The 22,561-nt window shown below is 37.9% G+C and overlaps 1 protein-coding gene across 4 annotated transcripts in view; it reads left to right on the plus strand.

The window, feature by feature from the left end:
* The window catches only part of Bivm (basic, immunoglobulin-like variable motif containing), a 31,656-nt gene extending 10,590 nt beyond the window's left edge, over positions 1-21,066 (plus strand). For 3 of the 4 annotated variants that reach the window (XM_028765582.1, XM_028765584.1, XM_028765581.1), the window contains exons 3-10: positions 5,298-5,424; positions 6,394-6,489; positions 7,209-7,313; positions 7,526-7,620; positions 13,459-13,591; positions 15,075-15,161; positions 18,339-18,435; positions 19,398-21,066. In XM_028765582.1, the coding sequence (XP_028621415.1) occupies positions 5,298-5,424; positions 6,394-6,489; positions 7,209-7,313; positions 7,526-7,620; positions 13,459-13,591; positions 15,075-15,161; positions 18,339-18,435; positions 19,398-19,691 (1,034 nt within the window). In that variant the 3' untranslated portion in view covers positions 19,692-21,066. The remainder of the gene's footprint in view (positions 1-5,297; positions 5,425-6,393; positions 6,490-7,208; positions 7,314-7,525; positions 7,621-13,458; positions 13,592-15,074; positions 15,162-18,338; positions 18,436-19,397) is intronic. The other variant, XM_028765585.1, reaches the window with a different exon arrangement.
* Positions 21,067-22,561: the final 1,495 nt, after the last annotated feature.

Consider the following 22,561-nt stretch of genomic DNA (forward strand, 5'->3'; position numbering starts at 1 on the left):
ACACTATCTATTGCTAAGTCTGCAATGAAATGCTTTCTGTTGCTGAGCCAGGAGCATCACTGCCATCTTATCTGTCATTGCAGTTTTGTTTGTTTGTTTGTTTTTGTTTTGTTTTATTTTTTAAGTAACCCCAGACATAGTTAATCCCTGACTGTGTTGCCCATGGAAACTTCTAATATCATGTGTGTGTTTGAGGAGCTTTGAAAATCAAAAAGAATGAAATATAAGTATTAAAGATAAGAACACAGTAGCTTTGAAAAGGCTACTAACAGCTAGAATATTACTGTTATTTTGTAGTTTTGCAGAGATATGTGATCATATTTTCTAATGCAGGAGATATTAAAACATTTTTGGTTTGAAACATTTGAATGCAAAAAGAACATCTGTTTTGATCAAAGTCTTGATTTCTTTTTTAAAAGCTACAATTATATAGGATATTAGCCAAGGAAAGATCTCTTTTCTAAACCATATTCTAAAGTCCATTTTATTTCTCATGTCTGTGTGTATGTTTCTAAGGACCTGCTTATATTTCTTTCCATGTGTTATAAGAAAATTATGTTTGATAGCTCCATCCCTCCTTTTCAGTGATGGCTTTAAAACTTTTAGATGCTAGGGAGTAGTTCATGCTTCAGTCAGATGTGGCACTGATATATTTTTGTGGACAAGTATTAAGAATACTTGTGTTTTATTGGTTAGTGGCATGAACATGGTGCTAGAAGAACAGGGTCACAAAGCGTTCAAATTGCTTTAAATTTGAGACAACAGTGAACCTGTCAATATAGAATTCTTTGTCATCCAAACTTTTAGCAGAATTATATAAGGATTAAACATATAATTAAACATTCTATCTATAAGATTTAACGTATAAAGATATACATTATCTTTATACTTATATAATATCTAATATTATAAGGTATATTATATTTATATAATATATACTTATGTAATATCATCTATTATACTTATATACTATCTAATATATGATATATTATCTATTATATTTACATAATATATATTTATGTAATATCTAATATATATGAATGGTTATATTTGGAAGTATACATTCATTACCATTACAGAAATATGAAAGGAAAAGTTAAATCTCTGGGAATAAAAGCAAACATCTTTTAGAATCTACTTTAAAATAATGACAGTAGCCAAAGGCTGTGTAATGTAAGAGGATGTGAATGGGAAGACTGCACCATTCAGGCACAGGGTGTAGTCTTTACCCTTGCGCTGGAGTGCTCTTCAGATACTAATGCTTCTTCACTTTCCTTGAGTTAACAGTAATGCAGGGGTTATATGCAGTAGTTGCCACTCTTCTAGTTGTACAGGTGAAGGAATTGAAGCTTAGAGGGGATAAATCTGCCCAAAGTTCACAGCTAGATAGAACTAGGATTTTACTTCTGATGGTTTTATAAATACTTTAATGGTTTTATAGAAATCTCTGTACTTCTGTTTGTACATTCTGAAATCAGTTGTTACAGAGATTATTAGATAAATGCATAATCCTCAGAAGACTGGCATGCTTCATTTGTGTCAGTATTTACGTGCATTTTTTTTTTTCTTTAGGGTTGAGATTTAGTGCTATGTGGGTTTCTTAAAACAAGCTGGAGAGTGCTTCTTCCTGTTTTCTGCGGGTTGTAGGTTCCAAAAATTTCTAACTTTAATTATGGAATTGTCCTATTGGTAATTTTGTTGTTTCATTTGGGGGCCTGAAGGTGTATTTTTCCTCTAGTATCTATCTGTAGGGTCTTTAGTGATAACTCATTCTTCACTCTTGGTCCCATTTGCCCAACCTGGCCCCCTAAGTGACCGAATAACACTTTCAGTTGCTAGTTACTGGACCAAAAAATATGTATCAATTACCTTGCTATGTGGTGAAACTGACCGAAATTAAATGCCTTTCTGGCCTTTTCTTAAAATGTGCCACCCTTGCAGAAGTCTTCAGAGTTCCAGAATAGCATCTTGTCATTGCAGTTGTTACTTAGGTAAAAGACTGCCTGCTGGTGCTCTCTACTCTCCATTGTTGAGATTTAAAAGTGTGATTTAAAGCTCTGTTAGGAACACTCCCATGTGTAACCTTTATGCTTTCTTAAAGAATTGACCTCTTTTAGCTAGGCATGATGACACTTGTTTATAATCCCAACAATATGGAGGTTGGAGCAGAATGATCCTGAGTTTGAAGATAACCTGAGCTATGTGGGGAGTTCCAGGGTAACCTAGTCCCCATGGTGAGACCTTAGATTGTGGGGAAAGTGTTCATTTTACTAATATGGCATGTGCTTCAGGACCTTCTTGTCATAAAAACTGCTTTAATATTGACATCATTGTCCTAGCTTTCTTTTGGCATGTTTGTGTGGTACATTCTTTTCCATTCTCTTTTAGATCTAGAAATTACATTATGTTATTGTTTCTGTTTTTCACTTGCAGAGACTTGGTATCTTCATTTTTTTACTAGAGCACTGTATCTATATCATCTAGCACAGTTATAATATCTACTTCAAAGTCTTTGGAGATTTCAAACTCTGGGTTAGGTTACAGTCAGAGTTGGTCTTATCTTTTGCTAGAGGGTAACTCATTTCTTTGTTTCTTCACATGCTATATTGTTTTTAAATTTGTCCTGGATTTGAGAAATGTTATATCAACTCTGGTATATCATCCCAACAAGAATAAGCAAGCAAGCAAGCAAGCAAGCAAGCAAGCAAGCAAGCAAGCAAGCGGCAAGCAATCTCTCACTCTATTCTTTCTTCCTCCTTCCCTCCCTCCTCTTCTTTCTTTGTGTTACTCTATCTCTCAGTTTCTTGATTTGTGTCTCTCCATCTCTGTCTCTGTCTCTCTGTCTCTTTCTGTCTCTGTTCCCCCCCCACACCCCCACACCCACACTGGTTGATTTGAAACTGCAAGCTCTGTCTTTTAAAGATAGTTCTATTCTTGGGTTGGGCCCATTAGCCCTGGCTGAGTCACTTAGGGTTTACTCTGTGCATATATGGTCCAGGTTTTAGCACAGGATTTGGGCTTCTCTCTGTTATATAGCTTTCCTGTTTTCAGGTTTCTTTCTACCTCATAAGTGGTGGTTGGTATCCTGTATCTCCCACACCCCCCCCGCTTTTTTTTTTTTTTTCTTCTGGAGACAGCAGTCTGGCTATGTACTCCAGTATGGCCTATAATTCTTTTTATTGAATTTTATTCATTTTATTTTTACTTGATGTGTATGAATGTTTTGCCAGCATGATATCTGTGTACAATGTGCATGCCTGATACTCTTAGAGGCCAGAAGAACATGATGGATACCCTGGAACTAGAGTTATAGAAGGTTATTAGCTACTATGTGGTTGCTGGGAAATGAACCCAGGTCCTCTGCAAAAGCAGCAAGTTAAGTTCTGCTCCTAACTACTGAACCATCTCTTCAGCCCCCTCACCTATAATTCTTATTCTCCCTGCTTCAGTTATTTTGAGTACTGGGACTATAGGTCTGTGCTACTGCACATAGTTCTGAGTTTTCATTTATCATCTTTCCTTACACGTTTCTGAATACCAGGATAGTGTGTGTGTGTGTGTGTGTGTGTGTGTGTGTGTGTGTGTAGGCAGAGGGCTATGTGCATATGTTAGGGTGGGGTAGGAAGAAAGGATAAGGTGATGGCATAGAGTAAGGGCAAAGGACATGAAGACACAGAAGTGTGAGGGGCTTCTTTTTTATGTTACGATCTAGCTTCTACTTTGACATTTTTTTCTTCCTGCAAGTTCAGTGAGATGTTGGCAGTAGAACCAGATCTTGTGGCATTATGGAGATCTCTGCTTACCTGCAATGTGTATGCTCATTTAACCTAGGGAGAATCACAGCAACATACACAGCAAAAGAAGCACAGGGACAGATTCAGAGTCCAGTGAGAGTGACAGAGCAGTTGTGGCCCACTGAGGCTGCAGACTTTGATGTTTCATTAGCCTCACAACTTTCAGTGACTGGGAAAACTACCAAGGTAATTAAATCAGCAAGAGGTAGAGGAGGGAGTCCAAGGAAAATCACTTTTTTTTTCTCTTTGAGATTTGTAGATAGTTTAGTGAGATTTAGTTTACATTTGTAAGTGGTTTGTAAGCTCTGAAATATATTGGTTTTTTTTTTAATCTGTGAAGACACAGAAAAATAATTAAATGGGAGGAGAAATTGTATCTTTATCATTAGTGTTCATTGTTATGAAACATTACAGATGTCCCTTGTGTGGCAGTATTTCCTTAGTCCCAATTGGTTAGAGGAACAACATGGTCATTGTGTATAGTACTGAAATAGATCTCCTGCAACGAGTCTGTTAGCAGGTGTCTATATGTGTTTGATAACTAACTCAAAAATAAAACATTATAAAGATTTGATTATTTCATTTAAAATAGATGATGTCAGGAAGATATTAATGTAGCTGAAAGGAAAGTTAATATCATCAGCCTTGGGCATTATTAATATTTTAATGTATATGCTTTTGAGTAGATGAAACATCATCATGGTTCAGAAATAAATAAATAAATGTATCAAAATTAAACAAGATAAACTTTCCTGCTCACTTCTGCCTCTTTTGTCCACTTTCTATCTCTCTCCTACCCTAGTAGGCAGTCATTCCCTATCTTTGGGAAGACGGTGCACACGGTCGCGGGCACACACACGCGCGCGCACACACGCACATGCGCACATACAACACACACACGCTATTATTGGACACAATGTCATCATGCTGGATGCTGTAATAGAATTATGCTAATGCAGGTTTAATTGTTTTGTAGAATGGATTCATCTTCAGGACAGTAGTCTACTTTAATTCTTTCCTGTTAGTACCTTGAACTTGTAGATGTGGCTAAAGATCTTTGGATTGGTTATTTTTACCAGCTCTAAGAGCGTAGCTCTGCACTTGGATACAATCTTGATAGGAAATACCATTTCTGATGGTTCAGATTGTTTTTAATTCTCTTCCTGCCTTCTCTCTAGGGAAGAGTACTATTCTAGAAAGTACAGGTATTACTTTGAGACATTTGCAAATACATTTTCAGAATGCACGTCAGTTCCTGTCTAATTCTTTTTTTTTTTTTTTTTTCTGAGACAGGGTTTCTCTGTGTAGCCCTGGGTGTCCTGGAACTCACTTTGTAGACCAGGCTGACCTCGAACTCAGAAATCCACCTGCCTCTGCCTCCCAAGTGCTGGGATTAAAGGCATGTTTCACCACTGCCCGGCTCCTCTCTAATTCTTTTGTAACTTCTGGCATGGGAGTTTACTTTATCTGAGCACTTTCTTGTATTATTTCTTTGTTCTGTAGGCAATGCAAGGAAACAAATTTCCAAGAAGAAAACATCAGATAAAAAAGGGCGGTATCAGAGGGAGTGTCTCCACTATTCTCCTCTTGATGATGTTAAACAGCGCAAAGTGTTAGACCTTAGGCGATGGTATGTGGCCATGTCAGATTTTATTTTTTCCAATCTTAAAAATATGTAATTTGACATTAATTTTGTTGAGTATTGGTTAATAAATTATATTTATTATAAACAGTTCCAAAATTGTGTCTAAATACTTTATGTATATCTCAGATTTTGGAAGTAGTCTAGTTTAGCTCAGCCAGAATTTTCTAGACTCGCCTAACTGTCAGTCTCATTCAATGATCCTTCTCAACGGTTAGCTACGTTGGGTGATACTTAAATTTGAAGTAGTTTTTTACCTGGTTCTTCTTTGTTGAAGAACAGGAAGTAACTGTTAGCTTACAGCTATTTTAATTATTGCCATACCTAGTAAAATTAACAATATTTCTTGTGTGTATACTTTCCAGAGTAAATTAACACTTTATAGATTGTTCTCAAAGTTCATCATATACGTGCTTGCCTGTCATGGTCCATGAGTTTCAATCTAGAATCTCCAGCTTTCTTTCTTTGTTTCCTTCTCTCTCTGGAGGATTTCATGTTTCCTTTTTAAGTCCTCGGTGACAGTTCTGTTCTGGGGATCTCTGTCCAGGGGTTCATGGCATGTGCTTTGGTCTGAGAAGAATCTCTGAACTTCTTGACACAAGGGAAAGTGATTTGCTTTGTTTCTTCCAGATTTCAGAAGTTTCAAATGATCCTGTGCCTACTAAAATGGGCGTTCACATAGAAATTTGAGTAGTTGGTATCAGAATTTCTTGGTTTAAATAAAATGTACTTTAGTAGGTTGCTAGCCATAATGTAGCTCATCTTGATAAAATAGATTATTTTTACTCTTATACATTTTTTATGTGTTTAATAAGTAGGAAATACTTTAAACAAAAATGATTTTACACTGCATTAAAGTTTGCATTATGGTCATATTTTAAATCACCCGTAAGATTTATATTTTTGTTCTGCATGTTTTGTATTCATTCAAGTGAAGGGTACTGTTTGATTTCCCAGGTACTGCATAAGCCGACCACAATACAAGACTTCATGTGGTATCTCCTCATTGATTTCTTGTTGGAATTTCTTATACAGCATTATGGGAGCTGGGAAGTAAGTACTCCAGTTTACTGCTAACATCAAACTCCGACTTTGAAAGTAGTTTGAAGGAAACTGATTATGATGGTGCACACCTTTAATCCAAGCACTCAGGAGGCAGAATGCGGCAGATTTTTGTGAGTTTGAAATCAGGCTGGTCTACAGAATAAATTCTAGGGCATCTAGGTCTACATAGAGACCCTGTCTTAAGAAGCCAAAAAAAACCCCACAAAAAACAAAAATCAAAAGAAAATAAAACAAAAAAAGAAAGAAAAGAAAAAAAGAATTTTATTTATTTATTTATTTATTTTTTATTTATTTATTTTTTTCGAGACAGGGTTTCTCTGTGTAGTTCTGGCTGTCCTGGAACTTACTCTGTAGACCAGGCTGGCCTGGAACTCAGAAATCCACCTGCCTCTGCCTCCCAAGTGCTGGGATTAAAGGTGTGGGCCACCACCACCCGGCTGCTTTTTTTTTTTTTTTTGAAAAAAGAATTTTAAAGTACCTATTTTTTAATGGAAGATTCTGAGAGTTGACTTTTCACAAACTGAGAAAAATTATGTATATTGTTATAAGCCTTTCAGGTTAAATTATTTGCATGTATTCTTTTCAATAAAATAAATGAAAAATATCACTAAACTGTTTCTAAGCTAACCATATATTATTAACACTGAGGCATATTTTATTTGCATATGACTGGAACTGTGAAATGAAAGGAAATGTTTCTTTTCTAGTCTCCCACCTATTACCCAAGAAGAAGCATTACATATTTTGGGCTTCCAGCCCCCATTTGAAGATATTAGGTTTGGCCCTTTCACTGGAAATACAACACTCATGAGGTACGGAGCGTCCACTTAAGGACAACATCTTATTTCTAATTCTGTGAAGTGATAGCGCTGTAGTGTTTGGGGACATTACAAGATAGACTTGGGTGCTGGGTCCCACCTTAGATATGCCATGTGGGCTGTGCTTGGGTTTCTGTGCAATTAGGACAGTGGCCTGTCTGTGTTATGAAACTATTGCTATGAGCAAATCTTCTTCTTAATTTCAGATGGTTTAGACAAATTAATGACCACTTTCATGTGAAAGGATGCTCTTATGTTCTATATAAGCCCCATGGGAAGAACAAAACAGCTGGAGAAACTGGTAGGTGAAAATACACACACACACACACACACACACACTCACTCACTCACTCCAAGCTTTCAGGTTGACTACATCTCAGAAATTGGCTATATTGTTTCCTGGGACATCAAATTAACTTTTAACAGTCTGATGTTTTCATACCTCTTTTTTTTGTTTGTTTGTTTTTTTTGTTTTTTTCGAGACAGGGTTTCACCACCGTGCAGCTTCATATCTCTTTAAGAGGAAAATCATGATAATAATATGTAGGACACTGTTAGTACGCAGTTCAATTTTTTCCCCTTCTGATATTATATGTAGATGTTAAAACTTTAAAACATGTTTATAGCCAGGCAGTGGTGGCACACGCCTTTAATCCCAGCACTTGGGAGGCAGAGGAAGGTGGATTTCTGAGTTCGAGGCCAGCCTTGTCTACAGAGTGAGTTCCAGGACAGCCAGGGCTACACAGAGAAACCCTGTCTCAACTCCCCCACCCCCCCCCAAAAAAAATGTTTATAAACACTGCTCTTAACACATTGTTTGTATGGTTTAGGACCTTGTTATGTTTGTGTGTGCATGATAATTAAACTTCTAGGGAAAAGCATGGAATTTGCAGTTTGTTTTAAAACAGAGTGAGAGCACTTGAGGACCTGTGATTCTGGACTGGAATCAGATGATAACACAAAACGACAGGGCAACTGTTGTAAGACACTCCTGGTTTTAATAGACATATTAATGAAGTTAATCATAAGGATTACTTGTTATATACTAGTTGAATTATTTGTATTGTTTAATGACTTTAACTTAAATTGTCACAATAAACTTTGAACTTTATGGCGCAGACAGCTGTAAGGTACTGCTGTTAAAGAAGAAACTTTTCTGGCTCTCCTTGAAATGGGAGTGTTTATTCAAGATTGTTGCACTGGGGTACTGAGATAAGGATTAAGAAGTAACCTCAGCTTCAGAGGTGATAGAGGTGGATGTAAAGGCACATGGATGATTGACTCTAAAGAATATAGGACATTGAGAAACTGTAGGTAGTAATGTAAAGTTGACAACATTCTCAAAGTATAAAAATATAAAACAATTAATGAAATGTAATAAAACAACAAAAGGGCTCCTGATGTTGGCTTAGGATTAGTATTCAGAAATTTTATGACTTTTCTTTGATCAACTGTGCTGTCCATTATGTTTTGGAGCATAATTTTGTTAGAGATTTTAGTGTATGGATCTTCAGGACAACAGTAGTTGGTTTACTTTGTAATGGTCCTGGTTCCTTCAGTTCTTAATGAGTTATTTGTACAATGAGTAGATGGATATGAATGTTGTTATCCAGTTTCCTAATGGACTAGGATATGTTAGGATGCTTGGCACTGCCACACTCTGTTTTCTTTTACCTCTGTTTAAACATTCTTAAACATAAAAGCCCAGTCTTATATTTATAGAGTGGAATAAATTATTTCCTTTAAAGTTTTTAAAACTACATATATTTTTGTATTTATTTCATGTGTGATCAAAGGACAACCTGAGGGAGTTAGTTCTCTCCTTTCACTGTTTGGGTCCTGGGGATCAAACTAGGGCAATAATGCTTGAGAGCAGGTACCTTTACCTCCTGAGCCATCTTTCTGATCCGCTCTCTTTTTATCTCCCTTTTTATGCAAAGGCATGATGGTAGTTTCTTCAAATAAAGGTTAATGACGTCTTTTACCAATTATGTCTCACCTTCTCTATCAGTGCTCCTCCCAAACCCCTCCCCCTTCACAACCTGGCACCATTTCTGAAATGTCTCTGGACAGTGTAGCCCCAGAATCTAATTATCTTCTCTACTACTATCCATTGGCCCTTCGTCTGTCTATATTGCTAAAACCGCAACTCTTCAATAAGTTCCATCTTGAATGCCACCCCTTCTTGATTCCTCTGACTTCTATACCCGTTTGTGACACTTTAACATTAGCTCTCTCATCTTCCGTGCTAGAGCTTGTCTTGCTTCCATATGTTATCTAATAGAGTTACTAGGTACTCATGAGTTAAATTAAAATCTCTATTTACTCTAAACTAGCTGCTTTCAAAATACTGTCTCTGGATGTATCACCTGGTAACTTGTTAGAAATGCAAATTATTTCCCATCCACAGACCTACAAGGTCAGCCACTCAGACTGTGCTCAAGTAAGACTTTATTGAAGTCTTGCCAACGAGATGGTATGGGCCTCTTTACCAAAAGTTTGGTTTTGCATTGCAATTGAGAAGAGACTTAATCATTTTCTAATGGTGCTCAGATGAAACCTGAGGATTCCACTTAAAGGCTTTGACCTGAAAGGGAGATGGCAGAAGAGAACTGCTCATACACTTATTTTGGCTACAGCAGCTCTGCTTTAAGAATAAGTTTGTGGATCTTGAAATCATCTGAAGAATGTTGTGTACTTTGGAGAAACAAGAACAAACATCCTATTACTAGAAATCATGTGTATAGATGTTATATATTATATTTAACAGTGCTAGAAACATTATTCCATAGAAGAAAACATATGTCATGGCATTTGGAAAACTAGGTCATGGAAAAAAGTCTGTTTGCTGCAAACAAAATTATGTGATTGTCAAGGAGGGTAGACGTTGTTATCCATCTCATCTGCCCCTAGAATCCTTATCTGTCTCTCTCCTCCCTCTCCCTCTCCCTCTCCCTCTCCCTCCTTCCGTCCCTCCCTCCCTTCCTTCTTTTCTTTCTTCCCTGGACTCTTGAATTTTGTCTTTGTTTCTTTCATTCATTTATTAGTTTTGAGACAGGATTTCTCTGTGTAGCTCTGGCTGTTCTGAAACTTGTTCTTGTAGAGCTGTAGGCTAGCCTTGAAGTCACAGAAATCCACCTGCTTCCTGAGTTCTGGGCTTAAAGGCATGTGCCACTACAGCTGGCAAAAGTCTCTTTTATTGAATAGGTCTGGGATGCCAGGCATATTGGCTCAGGGCCTGTAGTGCGAGCACTGAGGAGGCCAGAACAGCATAATTGCTCTGTGTACAAGACCATCTGGGGGCCGGGAGGTGGTGGCGCACACCTTTAATCCCAGCACTTGGGAGGCAGAGGCAGGTGGATTTCTGAGTTCGAGAGTTCGAGGCTAGCCTGGTCTACAGAGTGAGTTTCAGGACAGCCAGGGCTACACAGAGAAACCCTGTCTCGAAAAAAACAAACAAACAAAAAAGACCATCCGGGGCCTCCTTCACATTGTGTTTCAGGCTAGCCAGAACTACAGAGTAAGACTTTGTCTATGGCCATACGTCTCTGAATGAGTTCAGTCTTACCTGATCTCAGAAGGTCTAGCCTGGTTAGTACTTGGGAGAAAGAGTGAGACTCTGTCTTAAGAAACAGAGTCAATTACCAGAACTTACACTGTACTCAGAGGTAGAGCTTGCCAAACATAAAGGCTTTGAGTTCAAGTATTATTGCAAAACAGCATTTTCAGTCATCTGAGAAAGCTTCTCATTGATTAATTTAAATTTAAAAACATTTCAGTGATTTTTCTATGGCAGTTGTGGTAATAGTCATCGTTTACAATGTTTGGGTATATAGAGTAAAGCTATCTTAATCCACCTGGAACAATCATGTTCTTTTATGGAAATGAAAGACTGTACTGAATTTATTTCTAAAAATTCTTCATCTAAACTGCCAAGGGGATCAGTTTTTAAGATGTGAGAGAACATAAGTCAATCCTGTGGAGTGGCTAATCATTATTGGCCTTTGTGAGATAGAGGTTTCAGTAGAGAGGACTCCCTATCTGTGCAGATCCACCTGGAACTGAAAATCTGTGTGGAATGCCTTGATGGAACTTCAGAGACCAGAAACATTAACATATGCATAGGCAGAGCTCCCACCCCAAAACCCTTGTGAGCAGGTTGCCTCTGTGGAGCTGCTGCAGACACACTGACTAGCAGATCTTGGTGGTCGTCAGGTATTTCAGTGGCCAGAAAGTTGATTGCTGTGAACACACCATACAGGCTTTCAGCTTGCTTTTTTAAGGGTTTCCAGTTTTAATAGACTACTTGTTAATGAATAATTTAAGTTCTTCCAGGAATGGAAGCTAATGAAACCTCAATTAATGGCTTTGAGTACTGAGTGCTGATAAAATCAAGTTTCTTATGCTAATACTTTGGAAATCATTTGATAGCTATTATATTATTATATTATAGTGATGGGCAACAGATGAGAAACAGCTGTGCAGCTCCAGCCTGACTGCTAAGCTGATGCCTTTGATCTGTATGATGTGTGTGGAAAAGCTGATGACTTTCATCTGTGTGACAGGTGTAGAAAGACAATTATCTTAGTGTTTCTTTTGCTGTGATGGAAACCATGACCAGAGCAACTTAGGGAGGCATTTGGCTGGTGTGTCCTGACACAGTCTATTGAGTAAAGCCAAAACAGGAACTCAAAATGGTAGGAACCTGGAGGTACAACCTGATGTAGACCATAGAAGAATGCTGCTTACTGACCTGCTCCCCATGGAATGTTCAGACTACTTTTTAATAGAATCCAGACCCAACAGCCCAGGAATGGCACCACCCACAATGAACTGAGCCCTCCCACATCAATTACCAATTAAGAAAACGCTCTACAGGCTTGTCTACAGCCATATCTTACTAAGGTATTTTCTAAATCAAAGTTTCCTCCTTTCAAATGACTGTAGATTGTGTAGGTTGACACAAAATGAGCCAATACAATGATAATATTTGTTATTATGTGGCAGGTGTGTATGTGTGTGTATGTGTATGCATGCACACCATTGTTATAGTTTGTTGTTATTTAAGGTTTGTGTTTATTCATATGCATTAACAAACTTTAAGTTGGATGTAGATGTTTCATCTAGACATTAGAATGTCTATAATCTAATTTAAGGTTCTTTTGTAAATCTTTTGGAGACTTAGTTTATATGTGAGAGTTTATAGACACATATGTTTCACTTGGGCATGTGTGGGACTGCGTAAGGGTATTCTGGGTCATGGCTGGGCTTAGAACCCCGAGTCTCTGCATGAGAACCCGCAGGAGTTCAGCATGCCCCAAGAACTCAAGGTCCTGAAAAGCAGTCCAGTCTCCATAGAATTACATTGTTCAGTCAAGTAGGCCAGACTGTAGGCCTCAGGCCCTAGGGATTTACATACTAATGAAGGCCAGAGAGCCCCTCCCAAAGTGCACAGGTAGAGGGTGTGACTAGAGGCCTCAGGCCCTAGGGATTTACATACTAATAAAGGCCAGAGGGCAGAGCAAATTAAGCATGCCTCCCCAGATCCTCCCCTGATTCTCCCCCAATCGTCCCCCTTTCTCCCTCCCTATTTAACTCGGGACTGGCCTGAGTTTTACAGGGCGTACTTCCAGATTCATCCACCATCAGTCATGACAATAAACGTTTTGGAACCAAGGACTTCCTTGTGTCATTGGGGCTTACCGTCACAAAGCCCCCGTCCTCTGGAACCATAGGCGATCCTCCTGCCTGGGACACCACCACTGCGGTCTCTAATTTTTCCCCACAGGCATGCTCATTCAGAAGCTGGTAGTGAGAGATGTTCAGAAGCAGAAAAGCTAAGACTATGATTGTGCAATTACTGGGCTTTACGCAATCATTGAATATCTTAGACAACTTGGTATATTCTTAGAAAGTTCTGATAAGCAAGGACATGTTTCACTTGTTTTGCTATTGAGTTTATCCAAAACTAAAGTAAATTCATTCATATTTTTGCTCACATGGGTAGCTCTTCATTCCCTTGATGAAACTCAAAATGTCAGTGTATTCCAAATTCTGTCTTTTAGTCCTTAACTAGTCCTTTGTATTAAATGTGGACATTGCTTTGTGTCCCTCAGTTTGTCTGGTTTTCTCTTTGAAGCACCAGGGGCCTTATCAAAGTTGACCCGAGGACTGAAAGACGAGTCACTGGCTTATATCTATCATTGCCAAAACCATTACTTCTGTCCAATTGGCTTTGAAGCAACCCCTGTTAAAGCTAACAAAGCATTCAGGTAAGCATTGCCATACTTGATAAAGGCACAACACTAGGAAAATTTGATGTACAACATACTCTTGGAACTTAAACAGATTCTAGCCCCTTAGAAATCGGCAAGCTTGGTAATGTGTTTTATTCAAACCGAGTGAGCATTCGTTTTTGGAGGACTGATTTGCATTTCAAAGCTGTTGCTCAGTTATTGCAAGAAAAAGCCATCTGATGTACCACTTTTATGACTATTATACACAGGTGCAGGGGCCTTCCTATGTTATGCCCAGTGTCCTTTCCATTGCCTTACATGTTCTTGTGTCAAGAGTGCTACAACTAAAAAAAAGCTACATTAAAAAGCACCTTCTATCGTCATAGTGAAGAACTAAGGAATTGTTAGGGGTTTTCTCCAAGGGAGCTCAGGAACAGTTTCATCTCTAATCTTCTTGGTTATATTTGCCTCTTGCTTTTCTTAATCCAGTTTCTGTTATTAGAACAACATCTTTTTATACACACACACACACACACACACACACACACAAACTTCTGTCTCTTTGAAGGAGATTTGTTCAACAGAAGGGTGCTGAGTTTGAATGTTATTCTCTTTACCAAGTTCTTTCATGAGGGACCTGAAAACAGGTTATTTTTAAGAACAGGTAACATGACTGTCTTACCCTACTGCTTTGCTGGTTTATTCACACTTGGCTTGGTGAGATTAGTGACTAGGGAGGATGAAAAGATTGGGTGGCCCTTGGAAGTTATCTCTTCAGTGAGGGCCCAGATTCTGGCTGGAAAATATAGCATGACCTTTGGGACAGGAGGGTTTTTGTGTACTGGAGGCCATGGACCCCTGAAGTCCCACTTAAAGGTCCTTGGATGTGGTGCCTAAGGGAACCTGAAACAGATGAGCAGAAGTTGGAGGACTCAGGAGGCTGAATACTGCTTGTGTATGAGGAGCAAGAATAAAACTGCTTTCTCTCCAACCCCTGACAGGCTCTGTTCACTTTTTGGAGTGAGGGGCACTTTTGCAGTTCTTTTATGATTCCAACCTATGCTTTTACCTTCCTTCAAGTACCTACCAATTATAAAACATGCTTTGACTTCTACTGCTCTGTTCCTTTAATAGTTTGGCTTCACCAGTGAATACCTGTGCCTGTGAACCATCTAAATTTTTTCTTAAAACTTTTGCAAATCTCCAGGCTCCTTTCCAGACTTGAATTAGAATTTCCAGAGATGGTATTGGAACATTGTATGTTTAAAATCATCATCTTCTCCTCTGATCCAAGGGGGTAATATGCTAAAATGTTTATAACCCTAAATTTTGAATATGGATGTAATAAGGCCCATATCTAATTCAAGGATTTCTAGAATGGCCCATTCTAGATTCACAAAACCATCTTTGAGTTAAAAATTTGATCTGTTCTTTCAGTGAAGGAACTATCACAGCATTCTATGGGGGAATGAAACCGCTTATCAAGCTAACTATGAATGGAATTTTTTTTTTTTTTAAGCAGGGGCCCCCTCTCATCACAAGAAGTAGAATACTGGATTTTAATTGGAGAGTCAAGTAGAAAACATCCTGCCATTCACTGCAAAAGGTATGTTTTAGTAGTGTTTATGGTTTTTTCTTTTCTTCTTCTTTTTTTTTTTAAATTGGGGTAATAGTTCCTTCACTGAAAGAACAGATCAAAATTGTGCAACTAGATGCATGTAGATAAATATGCACACCTGTGTGGTCATTACCCTGTGCAGCCCTCCCACAGAAAGCTCATCTACATTCTAGTTCTCTCCAATCCCACAGCTAGTCAGTTCTGTTTCCCATTACTACAGATGTGCTTATTTTTGTTTTGGAATTGTTTGAAAACAAAATTCTATCTATCTTCTCCCGGGCCCCAGCCCGGCCCCTTCCCCCTTATCCTTGTCTCCGCCCCCGCCCGCTCCCGCCGCCCCGGCCCCCCCCCCCCGTTTGCTTTCCCATATAGGTAACATATTAAGAATTTTTTTCTCTAAAAAATTTTAGAATTGGTTCATTTCTGCTAAAAGTCCTGATGCATATTTGATTAAAATAAAATCTTTAGGACTAGTGAGGTGGCTCACTACCAGGTTACAGGTGCTTGCATGCAGGCATGATAATCTGAGTTAGATCCCAGGAATCAACAAGATAGAATGAGAGAACCAATTATTGATAGTTATCTTCCAAACTCTAGTCATACAGAATGGCCTGTGCATGTGCCTGCCTGCTCTCTCTCCTTCCTAGTCAGTCACCTAGTCTTTCTCTCTCCCCTTCTCTGTTTCTCCACCCCTGCTGAGAGCCTCCTGGCCTGGAGAGGGTTGAGACAGGGCATAGAGTAGGACTCTGGTGTGGCTTTAAATACTGAAAGCCTCCAGATCTTCTAGCTCTCTAATTATACTGAAATGCTAGTGATAACTTCAAAAAGTCCTAAAAACTTTCTTGCTAATTCTGAGGGTAAAAAGCTGCTGGCTTAGGTGACTGACATCTGTAGCCCAACAGTGGGGGATTAAGTAATGTGGCCTTTGTTCTATCTCAGCAGGAACTGCACAGCTCTAACTTTCAGCCTGCTAGTAGAAGTTGCAGGAAGAAAAAGGGACACTTTGAGAAGGGATTATAGCGTTTATTACTAAGTTATAAAAAGTTACCTATGAAAGATCTCTAAGAAAAAGGCGAAAGGCAGAAAGATCCTAAGCGGGGCAGGGGAAAATTTTTCTTTCTTGCACTCTTCTCTTTGGATCAGTAAACTTCTATTGAACCAGGAGAAGAGAATAATGCTCACAGAAGGAAAAACTTTATATATAAACAAATATGCATAAACTCACATGAATTTATATACAGATACACGCATGCGCATTTATACATATCCATTCAAACCAGGTTGGATCCAGCTTGCGTACATTCTCACAATTATATACTTACACACACACACATCCATCCTTACATATGCATTTGAAGCAAAAGACCAAGCACCAGTGCAAAAAGAACTCACTCATTTTGGATGAAAAATGAGCTCCAATCTTTATTGCACAGAGAAAGAAAAGGCTTCTACCCTTTTCATGCTAAATGAATTAAACTCAAGTTTGTAAGAAAAAAGCCTTGTTCCCTTTAATAAGACTAAGCTTACCTTAAGAATAGACCTGTTTTGTCTCATGCTAAGAAGCCTGCCTTCTTCTTCTATTCTGTCTTAAATTCTGTTCGTACCTGACTAAAAAATGTTCTGTCTAAAAAGGTTCTCCTCAGCTCAGATCTGACTCTTATCTTTGTCCTCAGCACTTAAATACCTTTCAGAATACATGAGCACATGGTAAAATGTTCACCACAAGTTTACACAAATTTAAATCACAAATAGAATAATAAGTTTACAACAGTGAATGTTTACATGCATATCCATTAGGAGTAATTTCTGGCTAAACATTCATCACTTGTCACAGCTCCACAGGTTCACTGAAAGTTAAAGACCATAACTAAGTTATTAGTGAAGTTTTGTATAGATAAACCCAGTCAATATTTTATCTTCTGTCCTAGCAGCTATAATAAATCATTAGTTCCCTTTCTATGACCTTGGTTAATGGTTTTACAACCTCTTTGATTTGCTCTGAGTAGTCCCACTGTAAAGAGCTTAATAAATACTGATATAATTTTAGGAATTCTTATAGGATCATCATTAAGAATTAAGAAGTCATCCATTTGTCTATATAACATTACTACAAGACAGTACCTCTTTATAGATCTGCATAGATCTGCTCAAAAAGATGGGCTAATACCTAGTGATTGTTATATATGTTTAATGATAGTAGGGGAAACATATTAATAGCAGGAATCTTTCTAAAAATGATTTTCTCCTGGGCCTTGCCTATGGGAGCAAATCTGTCGCAGATTATAATCTGAGGCAGACCATCTCAGTAAGATCACTGGCTAGTTGTTAGTTTGCCCTATGATGGCTCCTGACACATGCCTTTGCTCTTTTTCACTATTGCCTGTCCATACACACAGACTGACACAATCTGAGAATTCATGGTGTAGTTCAGAGAGAATTGACATCATAATGACATGGACTCTTACAAGCTAATATCAAGGACTATATCACCACATAATCAGAACTTTAATTTCCTTTAGCAGTGATTTTGATTTTTCATATAACCTCACACATCCTTTAAGTGATTCTTCCTATTGTAAATTGATTTAAAATTTTCATTTTATGTTATTGATGGTAATATAAAGAAAAAGAACTCCCTGACTTAACTATATAGACCTTGATATTCACATCTTTACCAAATTTACTTATTATTTCTATAAAACTTGCTTTGATTTTTCTCTACAAGCATTTTGTTTATTAGTAATTTTGTTAGACTGTGGCACATAGTGGCACATTGTTAAATGAGGCAAAAGGATCCTGTAAACCAAGGGGTTCAAGGCCAGCTTATACAACATATAAAATCGCATCCATCCCCCCCCCTCAATAAGAAAATAAATTGACTTGAGTGTAATAGATAGTGTAGCATGCCACTGCTTTAGCCTGCCAGGTATTATCTGGTATGTTGACATATAAGAATAGGAACCAATTATAAACTGAGAACATTGACAGTAATTGGATAACTACAACTGTCACTCACACAGAAAAAGAAGCTTTTAAAGGCCAGTCCATAGAACAATGCTGACCTAAGAGAACAATCACCAATTATTATAGCAGCTTGTTCATGGAAAAAGCTTTACTATAGTGGTACTTTGGACCTAAACAAAACTGTCCTTTTTCTTATTATAGATGGGCAGATATTGTCACTGATCTAAACACTCAAAATCCAGAATTCTTAGATATCCGACATCTAGAGAGGGGGCTGCAGTTCCGGAAAACCAAGAAGGTAAGACTATTACTACATTGGAAATAATTTGTCAAATGACCAGAATGCAGTACTTTATTAATAATTTTGTCTTGGTAAATAACAGAAACCAAGTTCAAACTAGCTTAGTCAGACAAGTAAGACTATTTTAAGGATTCAGGCTAACTTTAAACTTCCAGCTAAGGATAGTCATAAGGAAATGACACCCAGTACTCCAGTAATGGTAGAAGCCCAATAGCTTAGAATGCTAATCACTCTTATGTAGGCTGTGTTGTATTCAGTGCTTTATCTGAATATAAATTTCTTGCACAATAACTTTCAATGGGTGACTTATTTTCAGGTGTAGATTGAGACTTAACATGCCTTGGTTGAGTTCCATAGTCTTAGCCCAAGTTGGGTAAATTATGGTTACAAGGCAGAGGCAAGTGTTCAAGCATAACTAAAGAAAGAAGCTTTCAGAAAGATATAATGTAGATTCAGTAGGCAACCTTTTGCTGTAAATGAAGCTGGGAACGGTAGCACATGGTACCATTCTTGTAATCTCAGCTCTTAGGTGAGGATTTTCATGCTATTTTACGCTATTGAGATTATGGCTCAAAAGTCTTGTGTAAACATAGACACAGACACAGACAGACAGACAGACAGACAGACACACACACACACACATGAGGGAATACGATAGGATTTTACACAAGACAGGAAAAGCATGATCTTAATCTGTGAGTCAGGAGTATGCTGACTCTAGGCTGTGGAAAGGCATACGGAACACAAGTGCTCTGGTCCCTAAGGGCTTTGTTAATAACGTAAAGGCAGCTGTTGTGAAAGGTGAGTATGTTAGTGTGCTCTGACAAAAGCAGAATAGAAAAGTAGTGTTGTCAGACATGTGGAAGAATAACACTATCACCCCAAGGGAGTCAATAAGGACCCCACAAACTTACAAACTTATTTTCTCTTTATTGTCTCCATCTTTTTTTCCTTCTTAGGTTGGAGGAAATTTGCATTGCATCATAGCATTCCAGAGACTCAGTTGGCAAAGATTTGGCTTTTGGAACTTTCCATTTGGAACCATTACACAAGAATCACAACCTCCCACACATGTCCCGGGAATTGCCAAATCTGAGAGTGAGGACAATATCTCTAAGAAGCAGCATGGGCGTCTGGGCAGATCCTTCAGTGCTAGTTTCCACCAGGACTCAGCATGGAAGAAGATGTCTAGCATCCATGAGAGAAGGAACAGTGGCTACAACAGCTTTAGAGATTACAATGGCAATGACTGATCATGCCAAAACTTAAATCACTGTTGTCACCCACACAGCTGTTATGTACAGGACTGCATTAAGACATCAGATGGTTTTATTAAGTCTATCAATAGGAACAGAGTTTGTGGTACACAGCATACCCTGTAGTTCTCTAGTAAAAAAGCCTACATAGGATTACTATGGGTGGCTTCAAATATACAGGCAGGTAAGCACAGAATTCTGCCCTTTTAAAGCTAAAAGTAGATAAGCAATCTGGACAAAGGGTTTCACAAAATCCAATACAATCAAAACTGCTTCAAAGGAAAAACACAAATGCATTTAACAGCATCAAAACGTGAACTACTTACGCATGAAGTGATTTATTGAACTAGTCATTTATTAAAGATACTTTGATTCCTAAGGTACCATCTGTCCTTTAACAATGGGGACAGTCAAGGTCTAGTTTTTGCTCATAGTTAAACTAATTTAAAATTATCTTTCTAGTCTAGTTATTCTTTCAGTGCTAACAGTATCCACCTCACATCTTTGCTTTCCTGAATAACTGTCTCAGGATTCTCCAAAAAGAAGCAGAAAATACTCAAGAAATTGACCTTTTCTATAGGTGCAGATGGGTGGGTGACATAGGTCATTGATCTTGATACTCTTAACTTGGCACATGGCTGTGAGATAGTTACAAGAAGAATAGGTCTTGAGTGAGGTCTGATGTTTTAGAACAAACCTTGTTTTAGGGATATAGTTACAGAACACTCGGAATCCAAAGTTTCTATCTACATATCCATGGTAATATGTGCAGTGAGATGTCACATTTGACTTGTCTCTTAATGGAGTCATGTGTTAACAATAGCACTGAAGACATGTTGGCAATGTCCAGCCCACTCTAAGGACAACTTTGTATTCTCAACTCTGAGCTGTTTCCTTTTGTGAAACATCCAAGCAATTAGGTGTTTAAAGTCTGTGTTAAATACTTTGGAAAGTGTGAATTCAAGAATTGAGCTCCTCTTTAGCTGCTGCTGTTTTCCTTTTGCTACCAAGGTGTGACTCATAGACATCTATGATGCTGTTCTTTCACGTCATAGGTTCATTCCAGGATGCAAATCAGTAACTTGGTGATTACAAGGTGCTGAGTATGTTGAAACCATATTGCAATACACCTCAAAGGGAGGTTTCAGATTTTGACTTTTTAAAAAAAATTCATTTTTTCTCTTGAATTTTATATCCATTTACCCACTCCTATATGTTTAGCCTACAGAGTTACAAAATGGTCCTGTTTCTGAAGAGATTATTTAGCTTGAAATGTAAAGAACTGAAAGATTTGTAGGTTGTTGATTTTGTTACTTCACATTGGAATTTTGAAAATGTTTTCATTGAATAAAGTTTTGTTTTCTACTTTTGATCCTATGAATTTTAATGTCTATGTTTAAGTTAGCGTATATCCTTGTAACTGTGTGAAGCATATGATAAATTGTTAATTCTATGTAATTAGTGTTATAAGAAACATCTAACAATTTTTATAATCACTGAAACAATGTGAAAGTCAATGACTTCCATTCCATGCTTGCTACTTTTCAAGTACTTGAACACTGATTCTCTAATACTTCACAACATGATTTGGAAATTTTCTTATATTAGTTTGAGAAAATACAAGATTGGAATTTTTGTAATTCAAGTGTATTTTCAATATAAACTTTTTTAATAGTTCAATCGAATATTTCAAAGAAATAGGTTTGAAGAGCTAACAGGAAAGAATACAAATGCAAAATAAAATATAAACCTGAAGAACAAAGTGGCAGCTGGGAAAATAAGATGAGTTTATTTCCTGTATACTAATCATATGCTTTATTAAAAACACTGACTGACAGATGACCACATAAAACTTAAGCTTACAAATTTAAAAGTTACTTAGAGCACAGAATGTTTGAATTCCGTGGAAGTTGTTTTCAGGGTGTGCAGGTAAGTGTTCCTGCATAGTTCCTTTTGAAAACTAGCAATATTCCTGTCCTATTGGATTTGTTAGTCAACCTGTCTTAGAAATCTTCACAGATCTTCTAATGAAGGATACTGATTGGCTCAGAAATTACAAGTTGTCTCACTTGTGAGACTATGTCCTCTTTGGTAGTGGCTTGCAAGAATGGTATGCTAATAAGTATGGTATTTATAATAGTAGTTGAAGATCAGGAGAGCTATTTAAGTGCTTGCTATAATTATTTTGAAAATGTGTTTTTAATTGATTAGTCTGTTATCTGCATGGCAACCTACAGGCAGATATAGTACTGGAGAAGGAACTGAGAGTTCTACATCCTGATTAGAAGGCAGCCAAGAGGGGACAGTCTTCTACAGGCATCCAGGAAGAAGGGTCTCTTCCACACTAGGAGAATAGGACCTCAAAGCTCACCCCTGGTGATGAACTTCCTCTAACAAGGCCACACCTCCTAAAAGTACCGATTCCCATGGGCCAAGTATTTTGAAACCACCACATTTATAGAGCCTGTTAATCCTTTTTTACAGTTACAGGGGTATATCCCATCATATCAAGCAGGTGTAACAACTGAAATGTTCCTCACATTGCTTTGTTTCAGACATGGAATGAGCCTAGGCAACCACTCCAGAATCTATCATATTATTTAACTCAGTTTCACTCTGAGCATTTCTACCCTACCAATCTTTCACTTAAAAATAAAAACAAAACAAAAGCCCTGATCTTAATGCGATCACTTTCTAGGTGCTTTCGTATGAAAATCAGAACAGCACTCCAGCAGCTGGTGGTAGTGACATGTGCCAGCTAAAACTGAAGCTTTCATTGGTGAAGCATCTTGCCTAGCATTATAGAGATTCTTAGTTTGCTAGAACTTTCTTAATAAGGTACTTGGGTTGCTTAAAAACAAGTTGGT

Source organism: Grammomys surdaster, unplaced genomic scaffold (assembly GCF_004785775.1).
Source record: "Grammomys surdaster isolate TR1022 unplaced genomic scaffold, NIH_TR_1.0 165, whole genome shotgun sequence".
Lineage (NCBI taxonomy): Eukaryota > Metazoa > Chordata > Mammalia > Rodentia > Muridae > Grammomys > Grammomys surdaster.